Source organism: Artemia franciscana, chromosome 15 (assembly GCF_032884065.1).
Source record: "Artemia franciscana chromosome 15, ASM3288406v1, whole genome shotgun sequence".
NCBI lineage: Eukaryota > Metazoa > Arthropoda > Branchiopoda > Anostraca > Artemiidae > Artemia > Artemia franciscana.
In genome coordinates this window covers 23,136,124-23,150,887 of record NC_088877.1, presented here as the reverse complement: position 1 = coordinate 23,150,887, position 14,764 = coordinate 23,136,124, and the positions used below count along the sequence as shown (strand labels likewise).

The 14,764-nt window shown below is 36.6% G+C and overlaps 2 protein-coding genes across 5 annotated transcripts in view; one reads left to right on the top strand and one right to left on the bottom strand.

The window, feature by feature from the left end:
- LOC136036204 (protein O-mannosyl-transferase Tmtc3-like) overlaps window positions 1-14,764 on the top strand; it is a 261,671-nt gene that overhangs the window by 172,337 nt on the left and 74,570 nt on the right. For all 4 annotated transcript variants that reach the window (XM_065718290.1, XM_065718292.1, XM_065718291.1 and 1 more), the window contains one exon: window positions 5,580-5,728. In XM_065718290.1, the coding sequence (XP_065574362.1) occupies window positions 5,580-5,728 (149 nt within the window). The remainder of the gene's footprint in view (window positions 1-5,579; window positions 5,729-14,764) is intronic.
- Window positions 1-14,764, bottom strand: part of LOC136036202 (nuclear pore complex protein Nup205-like) — a 378,694-nt gene that overhangs the window by 307,888 nt on the left and 56,042 nt on the right. The window lies entirely within an intron of this gene.

Sequence of the window (14,764 nt, the reverse complement as noted above, 5' to 3'; positions counted from 1 at the left end):
AGTGCTAGGTTTAGCAGCCCTTAATTCTACCCTCTCTGTATCTAGGTCATAATAAAATGTTTGACCTTCAATCAGAAGACATGTGCCTCTTAATTTGCTTGCTTGTCCACGCAACAAAGCCTTATTCAGCTTCGGTTTGAATTCTTGGCATGATTTACGCTCTAAACATGTATAGTCGGGGCTACAAATAAATCGAACTTTTTTAAAGCCGTCTGTGCAGGATTGTACCACGAAGTCCCCGATTGTTCGATTTCACCAAGATAGGGCGCACCGTACCTAGTTTACTTGTTCTGAGGCGAAAAACATCTTTAAAATTGCGCCTGGTCTGACTAAGTGAAGGTAGATGCCGGCTTAATGTCGTCATAGTCTTTTCTATGAGACTTCTCAGGGATCGGTTAGCTGGTTTTAAGTTATGAATGGTCAGGTTTTGCTGTTTATTATGTTTTTCAAGTTGACCTGAACTTTTCCTTCTTTTTCAGATAGTTGTTTTCAAAGTTGGTCGATTTTGAAATCTTTCTGTGTCATAACGGCTCTGTGTTTCGGCTTTAAGGGCCGCTATTTTGGATTCGATCGCGGAAACACTAGTGGCAACCTTGTGGATCTGCTTTAACTTAGTATCCATTTGTGATAATATATCAAGAATCGCAACGATCACGGTTTATTCGTCTATTTCTAAATTTATCCTTAAACTCTTCCCAAAAATATTATGAAAGTATATAACTAGAGACGAAAATTTATTGGCAGGGGGGATGTGCAATTAAACTCCCTCGATTTCCCAAAATGCCTTGTAAAGTCGCCTTCGGCAACTCTGAATTGCTGACTCAGTTTACAATGAACCTTATCGAATCCAGATTAAACAGTGATAATGCGACGAAGAGAGTAACCCTTGCTGTACATATATATCAATCAACGGTTCAGAAGCCACATCCCCCGACTCCTCTTTTATTTTATTTTATTTTACTTTTCTTTTTTTTTTTAGCATAAAAACTCCCGACCAACTTAACTTTGAAGTTTAACAAGGGAATTTTCTGAAAATAAGAATTGATATCCACAGCGACAAAATACATCTTGTTGATTTAACTAAATGTTTGTCGGGAGCCAATTTCATTAACTAGATATTAAAATGCATTCAAATACATTCACTATCATCAAAAACAAGTATTAAATATCTCCTTATTTATTTTTTCTACTGTATGCTTTTAGAAACTTTAATAACTGGAGATGCAATCATAGACAGCTTCAGCACTGGGCGGAGGGGGGTGAGGGTCAACGGAGTTTGTAGGTCAATGGAGAACTGGAAATCAAAACTGCGAAAGAGTACATTCTTTTTTATCCTTTCAGGAGGGGGGGGTGGCATTTCCTGCCCGTCACTATCACCATTTAGAATTTGACAAAGGCCAAATTTTCGTGTTTTAGTAGTAATTAATTACTGATGATTGATAATCAATCACATCTCTGATTGGCGTAAACGTACGTCTTTTCATCTGAATTGTAGTCTACCTACATGGATGCTTGTCGTGTTGTTGCAATGGGTTTTCTCCCTCCCTCCCCCTCCTTATTTCAATTGGAATAAAGAGGAATGTCTCTGTTTCATTGAAAATTGATTACTGAGTTACTTATTCATTGGATAATCATTTATCATAGCCTTTTCTCTTATTTTTGCTTCTTGAATTTTCCAAAGTGGCAACTAAAATGCTCAAATACGGATTGATCTAGTTCATTTTGAAGTGTCTTTTTTTTTCATGCATTGTAAAATCACAGCAAATATATTTTCAAAACAGTTCTTTCCATTTATGAGTTGGTCTTTTTAAATTTTCTTTTTTTCTTTTGAATTAATACGATTCTATTCCATTACTTTGAAGTAAAATAAAACCAACAACACATTATTTACAGGTTTTCTCGCTTTGTCTGCCACAAAGGGAATAATTTTAACTTTCTTTTGTTTGGGGAAAAGGCAATTGTAGAAAACTTTAATGATGTTAGTCTCCAGGGTAACTAACAAAAACTTAATGGCATCCTTTATTATTTTAAAAATGATGAAAAACTTCGTAATACCATTGAAAGTATCAGTTATGCTTTAAATTCTGAATTTAACTTGCCACAGGAATACGAGTTAGGTTAGGTATACATATGTATAACGGGATTGCAGATTCAGGAGGTATTTACCATGGCCTGGCTTTTATTTAGCAATTTCCAAATAGAGCGGGAAGTAAATCAGCCATTGAATTGTTGGAAGAAAAAGAAATTTTTATCCCACCACCTGAACAATTAAAAGAAACAAAGGTTCGGTGATATGTCTTTCATGATGACAAAAGACAAGCCGAGGTAAAAGAAGAAGTTTTTGTCACACTCCCCGAACAATTAAAAGGAACAGAGATAGTCATCAATGCCTATCTTACCTTTGAAAATCAAAAACTCGGACTAGATAAATCGTCGGAAGAAAAAGAATCTTTCGTCCCACCACCTGAACAGTTAAAATAAACAAAGGTTCGGTGATATATCTTTCATAATGACAAAAGATAAACCGAGACAAAAGAATGAGTTTTTGTCCCACCATCTGAACGATTAGAAGAAACAAAGGTTCGGCGATATTCTTTCATAATGACAAAAGGCAAGCCGAAGCAAAAGTTAATAGTTCAATTAAAAAAACGTAATTTTACAAAAGGTACTACTTCTAATTTAAGGTCCATTTGGACGTCATAACATCAAGAAAAGGTTCAAATTGTCTGCGTTTAGAAGACAAGCGACAGTGAGAATCCATATATAGGAGCCTGCCGCGTGCCGAGTACAGGAGCTCGGCGGCAAATCCGCCAATAATTCCAACGATTTATCCAGTCCAAATTTTTCTGAAAACGAGAAACTCGGTTTTCGTTGAAATGACTTGAAGATTGATCTCAACAAGACCAGAGCAAACTATATCAGTTGCTTTTGATGTACTTGAGAATGATGAGGAAGTAACACTATGACATATAGACGGTAAAGCTGTATGGTATCAATATGAGGCTCAACAAGGTTGGGAGAAATGTGCTTCGTTTCTGTACGACCGGCGTTATTATATAAAATGGATTGGACATCAGACCTTGTTTTATGCCTCGTCGAACAACGATGCCATTGTTTAGGTTAATGGTCTCACTTGGAGGGAGGTATTACCGTACCCACTCAAGAGTAGACCACAAAAAAGGCCAGGTCCCAGTTTCAACCAGAGAAAAAAGACTGCGAATGTACAACTGTACAAAAAAAGACTGCGAACGATAACTCTGTACTACAGAATTGAATGCCTCGGAAGTAGGATCGTCGACACATACGCTTTTCTTTTCTTTTCGTTTTTTTTTACCCATACCCGAACAAGAAGTATGTGTGTTCTAGACTTCTGAGCCACATTGGAAATCAAATTTTCGTCTCCTTGGACGCGGTTAGCATTTCTTCCCGGTGGAAATTTGACTCTTCAAAAAACTCACCTACAACAGAATAAATCGTAATTAGTCCCTGGTATTCGCAGAGCTCAGTTTTTGCGCTTCGTTAAGATGAAAGTAGCAAGGCTTTTGTACATGGCAGCCAGGACGTGCTCCTGAGCAATACAAGCACAAAATATTAGTAGCAAACCCTGTGAAGGTTCTCAAATAAGTTCTCAGGTTGTAATCCATTGAACGCCAGGGTATCACCAAGTATTTGGTGAATTTGGACTCGGACAGTTGAAAATGTAACAGTGACAATCGGAAAACGTGTCAGTGAGTGGCTTCAACCGGAGGTTGGCCATTAGATAAGACTGAAGAAAAGTGTTTTCCACCTTATTATATTAATTGGGTTCGACTGTGAAGAATGCGAAGTTTGTGACCCATTGACCGCCAGGGCATAACCACGTATTTGATGGACTTTGACTCGGACATTTGAAAATGTAACAGTGACAATCGGAAAACGTGTCAGCGACTGGCTTCAATCGGAGGTTGGCCATTGGATAAGACTGAAAAAAAAAGTGTTTTCCACCTTATAATATTAAATAGGTCTTACTGTGAAGAATGTGAAGTTTGTGACCCATTGAACGCCAGGGCATCACCAAGTATTTGATGGATTTGGACTCGGACAGTTGAAAATGTAACTGCGACAATCGGAAACCGTGTCAGTGAGTGTTTTCAACCGGAGGTTGGCCATTAGATAAGACTGAAGAAAAGCGTTTTCGACTGTGAAGAATGTGAAGGTAGTAACCCACTGAACGCCAAGGCATCACCAGGTATTAGATGAGTTTGGAATCGGATAGTTGAAAATGAAACAGTGACAATCGGAAAACGTGTCAGGGAGTTGCTTCAACCGGAAGTTGGCCATTAGATAAGACTAAAGAAAAGTATTTTTCACCTTATAATATTAATTGGGTTCAACTGTGAAGAATGTACATTTGATGTCGATGTCGGTATCCTCTCCGAAGTTGCTGACGATTACTCCTTGTCTCAAAATTTGCCGTTCAATTTCCTACGGCAGAGAGCTTTTCTGGACTAAAGTCTAGTTAATTTCATTATAGAAAAAATGAAACCCAAACAAGGATGATCTTAATGTATTCATGTCCAAATCCAAAAATCATAACCGGTCTTAGTATCTTACAAATCAGTATCATCTCCCCAATCATGTGTCTGCTTACCTAGCCTGACTTGAAGGAATTGACACACAAGAGGTAGCTATAAGCGAATTAGTTTAATTCTACCTCTAAATCTAACTCGTGCAAGTCTATCGCATGGAGATTCACCAAATTAACGAAAATGTTATAGTGAAAGATTTGCAGCAATGATTTCCTCACAGTGTTATCTGTTCTTCTACAAAAAACTAAGTGAAGAATTTTCAATATTGTTTTGAGTAGTTTCTCTGAGAACTTTATTGCTATAAGGTGATGTTCACTTTTACTCTCAAAATTTCATGAGAATGAAGATATCTTTGATGTCAATATAAAATTATAGTAATGCAAGCCAAATAGTTCTTTATGTTCTCAGACATTATCAGAGAAAAAATTGAACGACCGTTTTAACTGTAAACATGTTTTAGTTGTAAATTAATTGACCCATAGACTACTTAAAGGCAATATATTCGTTATAAAAGTTAGAAAATTCCCCAAAAATTTTATTTGGAAGGGAAATTCTTCCTGTTTGAGGCTTATCCAGGTTATGTTTGCACCTATCGACCCTAAGGGTGCCTTGCAAAGCTATTCTTACTGAAGTGTAAACTAGATTTTTCATTATACCTTAGATTCAGGCTTGAAATTTTTGCATAGGAACTACATTGTCAGAACCATTAATGGGTACCTAATATGATTCTAAGAGACTTTAAAGTTAAACATATTAAGATAACGAGTTAAAGGATAAGAGATTAAACCATTATGTGAAAATCATTTACAACTGATTAAATGATTATATGGTTAAAATGGTTGAACTTATTAAATAATTTTTATTACACTTAGGTAATGGATTTTAGTTAAAGATGCTTGATGATATTCATGATTCTACTCTCTGAGTCCGCCATGCTAGTCTAATTAGTTTCTTATAATCTATAGTCCATGACTTTTATCATTAGTTGGTGAAAATCTTTTTCTTTTTCAGAGTCTTGCCTGGTTAGCTCTTCCTTTTCTTCCTGCATCGAATTTATTTTTTCCAGTGGGATTTGTAATAGCTGAAAGGATATTGTACACGCCGTCCATGGGTTTCTGTATGCTTGTCGCTCATGGATTTAGTAAACTGGAAGAAAAAAGGTATGACAATAAAAACAATAGTTCCTTCTAGAGTTGAAGTGAAATATTCTTCTCTCGGTATTCTAAAGCCAATTGAAAGAAAAAACAGTTCTTATTTGTTCCGCTATTTTCCCCTAAAAAAAAACAAAAAAATCAGCAAATTTGTTGAAATTTCAGTCATGCTGATGGATTTAAAGAAATTCCACATAGTACAAAAATTATAAATGTTTTGCTCAGTCTTTTTACCCACACAGAGAACTTTCTTGAGAGGGTGACTCATAGGTGGACAAAAGCCCAGCCCAGTCAACCCTCCCCCCAGACGATTCGAAGTATAGTAAAAACATTGGGAAAACCGTAAAAATATCGGTATTTTCTTGGGACTGGTTCCATAGAACCATCCCTGCTCACCTTAGTGCGTATCTGTCTTATATGACGAAATTGTCCCTAACGAGGATAAGTGAACGAACATTATGATGCACGAGTAAACAAAACAAAAATATTGTGACTGAAAAAAATTCGAAAGTTCAAACGCTTATTTGGGTATCACAAGTTATCTCCAGCTCAGGTAATGAAATGGGACAAAGTAACTGCATTCTGTATGTCTTGATTTCAATACTTCAAAGTAAAATTCAATGAAATAAAACTTGTTTTGAACTGTTCTGAAGCTTTAGTCCCCATAAAAGTGCTGGCCAATAACTTAGATATTTTGAAAGAATATCATGTGCCCCCCCCCCTCTTTTTCTTAAAACAAAAAAGTTTTTTTTGGACGTATAAGTGATCAAGTGGGAATAGTATCAAATTTTAATTACTTGCATTTGCCGTATTATGACGGTTCAATCGAATTAGAAACACAAAGGCTCTCATATTTTAATATCAAGTATTTATATTAAAAATCAAGTGACTTGAATATTTTTTTTCCTTTAGAATGGAATAACTACCATTCCTTTATTACCGCTCCCTATTAAACGTTGCAGTTTCGTCCCAGGCTTCTCGACGCTGTGTCTCAGATTTATCAATGAATGCTCTCTGTAATCTACAACCATTGCTTTCTCATTTAGTGATTGATTATTCCTTGGCAAGGAATATCTGACACTTTTTTCGCCTGTGTGATTAATATTCAGCTATTTGGAAAACTTCAAGATCGGAAAGATTTTCAGTAGTGTCAAACTTTTTTTAAAGGGTTCCTTAGCCATTATTGAAATTCTGCTTTCAAAAATACAAAAATTTGTAGGTTAGCAAATACTGATGCCATTGTTCGTTCTTCTGAAAAATTGCTAAAAGAAAAAAAGATTACTCGTAGAGACTCCCTGACATATGTAACAGACAGTCATTCTTAGAAGAAATAGAATATAAGTAATTTAAATGGACTAAACTGACTCAAAAGCTGTTTTGTGTCTAGTGAAGCGGTTCCCTGTTATAAGCATTTTATTCTCTTTCTGCACGATGCTACTCATTCTTAAATTTGATCTGTTCAGTGCAGATTTGAGCTTAAAAGCAAGGAAAACACCTTTATTATCTACTGGTTATTCCATTATTATTGCAATTAATCTAAAATAAACATGTCAATAATACTGAAAACTAATCATCACTGTTTAAAAGCATGATTTCTGTAATGTAGAACTTGTTTTTTTTTGTCATCCTTTTTTTTATTGTATAGACATGAAAGAACTGCTTGAATTTGAAATTATTAATATTAATCGCTTTACTTCTTTAGTCAAGAATTAAGAGAAGGGTCAGTGGGTTTTGAGCGGATAGCTCGTGGACTATGGCGACTAGAGTCCATTGTAGAATCGTTGAGAGCTCGGAAGAAAAACAATTATACGGCCATAGCCAAAGCAAAATATGCGTATATCTGAACATTTACAGATATGAACATTTACATGTTCATTTATTTTCAGTTACTTGGAGCTAAGAGAGACGGACCATGAATCAGACAAACTGGTTTTCAGTGCCTCTAGCTCAAAGACTAAGCAAATTTTTATGTCATTGTCCAAAGTGACACATTTCACAACGGAATTTTCACGGATTTTTTTTTTTTTTTTTTTTTTTTTTTTTAGCAACAAAAGTCTTATTTTCACTATTCTGTAAAACTATCAAAATATGAGATTCTCACATTCGTAATAGGAACTATAATGTCCTTATTAAATTGCTATGTTTCGTGGATCTTTGGTGACTTCTTGTGTCCAATTCCGAGTAACTACTTCTTTATACCAGGCGAGTGGCAACAACGTGGCAAAAGTGCTTAAAATGCCCTACTCTTTGAACGGTTTTGAGTCATGCTTTACCGCATATGGTTGGGAGGTTTGAACTCCGTCTGCTGAAATTTATTTGTTGGTTTATAAGTTTGCTATGACGTTCTTTGTGTTACACTTCCGTTAAAATTTTCCTAATTTTTATTTATTTCTGCCAATAATCTCCAGTTTTCGTGTAACTTGTAAATTTGAGTTGAGTCCGTTGTCTTATTACGCGTTCTTAAAATTATAAAATAATTTTAATGGCTCTTTTTTCAATCCCCTTTGTGACTTGCAGAAGTTGCACTTAAAGTTCGATGCTTTTTCCTTACAATTCATTTAATAAACATTTTCCTTACAACACATTTAGTGTGCATTTAGAAGCAGAGTATTTCTTGGTAATTGGAACGCTGGAAAATTCAATGAAATTAGGACTAGGAATACAACTTGTGAAGAAAGAGAAAAGTAATCAATTCTCATATCTGCAGCAAAATAATGATAGTGTTTACAGAGGCACTCCAACCTTGGTGCGTATTTCCTACTGTACATTTCAAGAAATTCCACACAGGGTTGAAAAATTGTTGAAAAAAAATATCTTAAGAGGCATTCAAAAGAAACAAACCGCATTGATTTGTACTCAGTATAGGAACTTTTAAGTTTTTTCTTGCTTTAACTGTGGCCATGGTATTTCTTAAGTTTGAATACATAAGATTAGTTTTTTATTTGTTACAATCTTCTTTTTTTTATACTTGCAGCTTGTATAATGCCACCCTAAGTATCCGCAGTTGATTTATTCAGTTATTTATTTTTTCTGTTATTATGACTGAATGCTAAAAATTTCTCTGTGGCTGGAAATGGTAGTATATGCGAAAGAAGTGGTTTTGTGAAATGCATGTTCGATATCCATTCAAGCTGATGCTAGTATTCAAAAATGAAGAAGGAAAAAGTCCCAGAAAGTTTAGCCCTGGGAATTTGAGCTATGCATGTTCTATCTATAAAACTCTGGTCAATATGTCGTCGCCTGAAAGCGGTTTTGCCGAATCTGTTTTTCCAAAAACCGGAGAAAAACGAGTTTGAAAATTTTGACATTTGTATCTCGGAATTGGCTACAGCTAGAGCGTTTATTTTTGCTTCAGAATTAAGAAGAAAAATAGCTTATATCGTTTTGCTCATTTTTATTGGCCTAAGGTGAGCCTTTCCTGAGATAGAACGGAATGAATATCAGTTTCGGCAAAACCGCCTGAAAATTCCGGAACATAGGTAAGATATGGCAAAACGGAATTGGCTCAGCATGAATTAGAAATGCGACTTTCGGCAAAACGTAGATCATCTGATAGACAAGTTTTAATTTCGACTATTAACTGGAAGTTATACAATAAAATGCAACAAAAGATCAGTGGGAGGTCTCACTTAGCAACAAGCCTCTTGGAATTTCTGGTTTTAACCTTCGGAGCATTAACGGCAGAGGCTGCTTTGGGACACGCTGTGATTTCAGCTAAAGTACTACGTACCTCAGCTCTCTTACAACTTCTAATAAGACTTTTCACGTATGCCACATCTACTGCTGGCATGAAACGGTAAAGCGATTCTACGTCTTTTATTTTTGCTGTTGGCAACTCAACTACTGTACTAGAAGGTACAGGAGGCAGCAACATTTCCACAACACTCACTGCTGACACATTGGGCAATGGCCTCCTTGGGCTAGCCTCTGGTGCAATCAGCGCTACAGAAGGAGTAGTATCCGCAAACGAAGTTTTGTGGAACACCCTTTTGCATAGTCCTCGCTTAAACTGCAGTAACTTCACCTTTGAAAATGGAACTAAGCTATATTTATAGCATTTGGACGTTTGGGCGTAATCGAAAAACTTCTGCTTGGTCATTTGAATAATGACAAACGGGTCACGGGACCGAACAATCAAAAGCTTTTTTGTCAAGTCTAGTAGCGAAAAGACTTCCTTGTGCTTCAAAGACCTCTCAATGACGCTGTGAACAGCATCGACCTCCTGAATCGTGGAGTGGCCAGGGCTCAGAATACTTCATCGTTATACTCTGAACGTGTGAATGCTTCTTCAGGGTGTCTTGTATCATGTAGCTCATTATTTGATTACGATTTTGAGGCACACATGAATCTGTTCTGGTAACCAACTTTCTGATGTCAGGATAGGTAGTAAGAACCTTATCAAGGATAGCACAAAGACCACTGGCAATATCATTTCCACTTCTACCAGCAAGACATTCTGACCACAAACAACAATAAGCTCTCTTGATTAGCTCTCCTGTATGTCTGCGAAAGGTAAGAATAGCAGTTAAGTTGAAGCAAGTGATCTTCCTTTTGTAAAAAGGACGAAACATCCCCTTTTGGCAAAGAAAAAACGTTATCCATATCAAAACACAATACGGGGGCATCCGAAGCCCTGTCCTTATTTCTTTCTTCTTTGCTTTCTAGTTTTCCTTTCACATGTTTTGCATGAGAGGTTTTGACCTCCTCGGATAATTCAGTACCATTTTTTTCGGCCACCTTTTTTTCTTCACAAACATCAAATCTGTCAGTTTTAGGAACATGAAATGCAAGATTAAATTCATAATTGAAAACTTTTCTGTACATGTGTTCCTTGAGAGGCAACTTATCATCTTCCGCACATTTACTTTCATACAATGAATGCATTTTGGTTATAGTGAGTGAAGGGTCGAGGAACTTTCTGTTGGTTTGGCACGACAGTAATGAGATTCAATGGTTTGGAAGCTTTCAATGTGCTTTCTTATGTACGCGAGATCCTCTTCTTTACTTTTATTCACAGGATTATGTGGTACACTAACATGAGGTACTCTACCACTTGATAACTTATGGGCATAATATATACGCTTATCATCGATGTCTAGGGTAGCAAAATAAAATCCTTTGCAGACCTCCACAGTTTTCTTATGAACTGACAGGAATTAGTGGAATGTATGCTTCCGGCGAGTCTCTCTTTTTTTGTTCCTTTTTTTAGGTAAAGGTTTCGTTGTTTTCAATTAGTACATCCTTTTGGAATCTTTTGACAATGCCCAAAAGTTTTTAAACACAATCTGGCGATCAGTCTCGAGAAATGTTCAAAACATCTGAAAGGACACGAATGAGGGCAATTAAAGGGTTTCACTTCCTTCTCCTTTCCATGTACTTTTTTGGTAACAGGGTTCAGATAAACATTTCCAGAGTTTACTGCATTCTTAATCTGATTTTTCACCCACTTTTCCTTGTTATTTAACCTCTTTCTGACCTTTTTGGATGTATCATTTCTCGTTTCTGTGCCATCATTTCCTTCTGTGGTTGGAGACATGCTAGCAGAAGCTGTTTCACTGATTTCTCTGGTAGCCTCTGGTTCACTTTCTGTTCTATTACTTGTCCAAGTAGTAAGAGAGCTGGACTGGCCAGCATCTTCGCAGACTGCAATACTTTCGTCTTCTGATGAAGATCCCTTACTGGGTGTACATTCTGGATTTTCAGTATTATCGCCACTTTCTACTTGCGGGAAATACGTCGGGTCAGAATCTTCATCAGAATCTGAAGACAAATCTTCGGGGCTAAAAAAGAAAGCTTTATGTTCTCCATTCTGGCCATCATATGGGTTTTCTCCAGCTTTGATAGCCTAGTGTAACTAAATTACTTTCATTAACTATGCCAGGGTGTCAGTCTCAATGATAGGGTACCCACATAAACACCTAGTGGCACAAATTGGCGATTTTTTTGTAATAGAAGCATGAATTACTGTGAATTTTCCTTTTCAGTTTTACATGTCTAAAACATCTCTAAAAAATATTTTAAAAATACCATTGCATTCAGGACAAAATTGTGTGTTTTATAAGTCCATCAGTAAGATGTCCTAGCCATTTAATATTATTTCTTAATTTTCAATGTAAATTTAGATGTAAAAAAACCAGCTGAACTTGCCTACAAAAATTTACTGATACTAAGGTGGAAAAGTCTACTGGACTATAACCTTGATGATCATATTCACATTTTCCCATCTAACTCACTTGCTGGGGTTTCCCATGCACCCAAAACCAGCTCAAAACCACCCAGTTTCATAGAATTTCATTGAAGCACATAGTTCCAATTTGGCTACTAGATGGACAGAACCCTAAAGTCAATAGTTAAACACAGGCATTTCCTTCTGTAAAATACTGTTTTCTAAAAAAAAATTAAAATGCTTAGAGGCAAAATAGAGAGGTGATTTTGGCCTCAAATCAAAGCTGAAAGATAGGAGAAACACATTTTCAAAACACATTTGGGGAAATCGACATTTTCAGTCTCTTGGGCCTCATAATTATATCTTTTTCGCCAAGATAAAAAAGATCGTCTTCTTCTTCTCCAAGGTCGCGTTCACCAAATCAGCAACTTTCGGCAAAACGGACCATGCTATAATCCCGTATGCGATTCGGCAAAACCGCTGTAAAGAAATCGAAAAATATGCGATTCGGCAAAGGAGAACTGCAAAATACAGGCAGTTAGAGATGTCTTACGGCAATGTCAATTAGACCATTCGAAAGAGAATTTTTTTTACACAAGATGGCGTTCGCAACTCAGTTTCGCCAAAAATTGTTACATTCGGCAAAACCGCTTTCAGGCGACGATGTGGTCAACTCTGGTTTGAATATATTAATAGTCTGCTTGTCTGCTAAAATGGAGCTTTTCACTTGAAAGTGGAAACATGGTTTCAAGAAACGGAAGCTTGAAAGTTAGATAATTCTCGCTGACATAGGCTATGAAGCTTCACATTAGCTAAGACATTATATGCTCCGCCTCAAGAACCAGGCTCTGAGTAAGAAGCATACGTAGTTTTCCAAAGTAAAATGGTGTAGTTATCAATCCAACTTGATGTACTCACTTTCCGTCCAAATCTAAGAGGCTGGACCTTTACCTTTTTTTTTCGCTACAAAGCAAAATTGGTGGTAAATTTATTCGAAAACGAATAAACAGATAAAACCAAGTACTATTTACAAATTTAGCTTTTTACAGGGATTCAGGACTTAACTCCTTTTTCACTGAGTAAAGATTTGGCTCGTTGGTACAATTAGCCAGGACTTAGCTGGTTTTTGGCATTGAGTAATAACTAAGCGTGTTTTTCTTCCGAGTAACGCCACTAACTAGGCACCGGCTGGAACTAAGAAATGCGAGTAGTTACTTCTCGTGAACTTGGCCTGGCCCCGGCGTCTATAGTATTTGATACCAGTTTATCTCTTGCCACCAAGAACTCGTCTGCTCGCTGTACATCAAAATGGTTTTTTTGTTTGAACTACCATTAAGAGTGTGATTTTTTTGATTTTTTTTAATTTAATTTAAGTAACTCAGGGTCAAGCACCAAGTTAGAGCCAAACAAATTTAAGATGAATAGGACTCCTTATTTCAAATAATTAAGCAAATTATTTTTTAACCTTTGTCTTACCCTGCTATGATAATACAAACGCCAAAAGAAAAAAACGAAAAAAAGAGAATTAATAGGGAAAAAACACCATATGATATTCTACACCATATATTTTATCTTTGTTTTGAGAAATAACTAGAATATTCTAAAAATCCCTTCTTTTATTCGTTCTTTCTGTATGTATTGCTTTCTCTTTGGTGGCTAAATTTTCTGGAGGGCTAACTCTGCGGGGGAAGGGGATTATGCGCAGGGGAATCATCATACAACTATCCAACTTCATGAACCCTACTCTCCGTTGGGGCTTAACGGTTTTTGTTGCATAAAGTTGTTTAGGTAAAACAGTTGATGTCCAACCTCCTTCGGATGCTCATTTTTTTTTTTATTTTTTTGCCTAAAGTTATCCATTGAAAATAAAACTTGACGCTTTGCGGACGGAGACAGAACCTGGCGTTTAGGCAGTGTCCTCAATTTAATTTTTTTTTTACATTATGTTCCCTTTGGCCGAGATTTGTTTTTTTTTTTGTTTTTTTTGACAAATTGTTGACGGATTTCAGGATACGAGTTTTACCTGATCAAACAAAAACAAGTCTGGCCTTCTTTGAGCCCTTTTTTGCGGGGTCTGTGGTCCTAAACTGATTTTTGTTTTCCGTTTGTTTGTGGCCCCAGTCCAAGAGTGCTTCTCTTGGCTCAAGGACTTTCGGCTTTTGTTTTCAAGCTTATCTGGGACCACAGGGGGTTCTGGCCCTTTTTGGGCACTCTAATAGTTTCCCCCTCAAAACAATAAATGGTACTGTCCTTTAAGCCCAGGCAACGATTCTTTAAAGTTTCAAGTCAATCGGAACATTTAGTTTTAGTTTCAAGCCTTTCAGAAAAAGCATGTATTGGTTCTTTTTGGGTCTCTCTTTTCAGCCAAAATAATATTTGTTTTTAGTTTTTCTTTTCACAAACTGGGTATCCTTTACCCAAGGACTTTCAGGTATTATTTTCAAGCCAGTTGAAGAAAATATCAGGCGTCTGTGAGACTTTGGGGTATAAATTTCGAGCCGGTCGAAAAAAGTACTTTTGCCTTTTGTGGCTCCCATTTTGAAGAGCTCGTGCTTCCTACATTTTCTTCAACAGGCTCTCCTTGACCCAAAGACTTACGGCCGCAACTCAACAGGAACAAAAAACTTCATTCACCGGCTGAAAATTTTCCTCGTGTGGTTTTGTCTTTTTTGCTTAATTTTGTTTTTTTTTTCTTTTTTTGGTCATGGTTAGCTAGTGTGGTTTCAAAGCGGATTTAATACTTTTTTTTTAGCCCATTTCCAGGCTCCCTAACATCACTCCAACAAAACACGTGATCTTCTAGCCAAAGAGGGCGATCCGTGAAAGTTCCAAGTCACCAAACTGTCTTCGGTCTGACACCAAAGATCAAAAGTATCCCC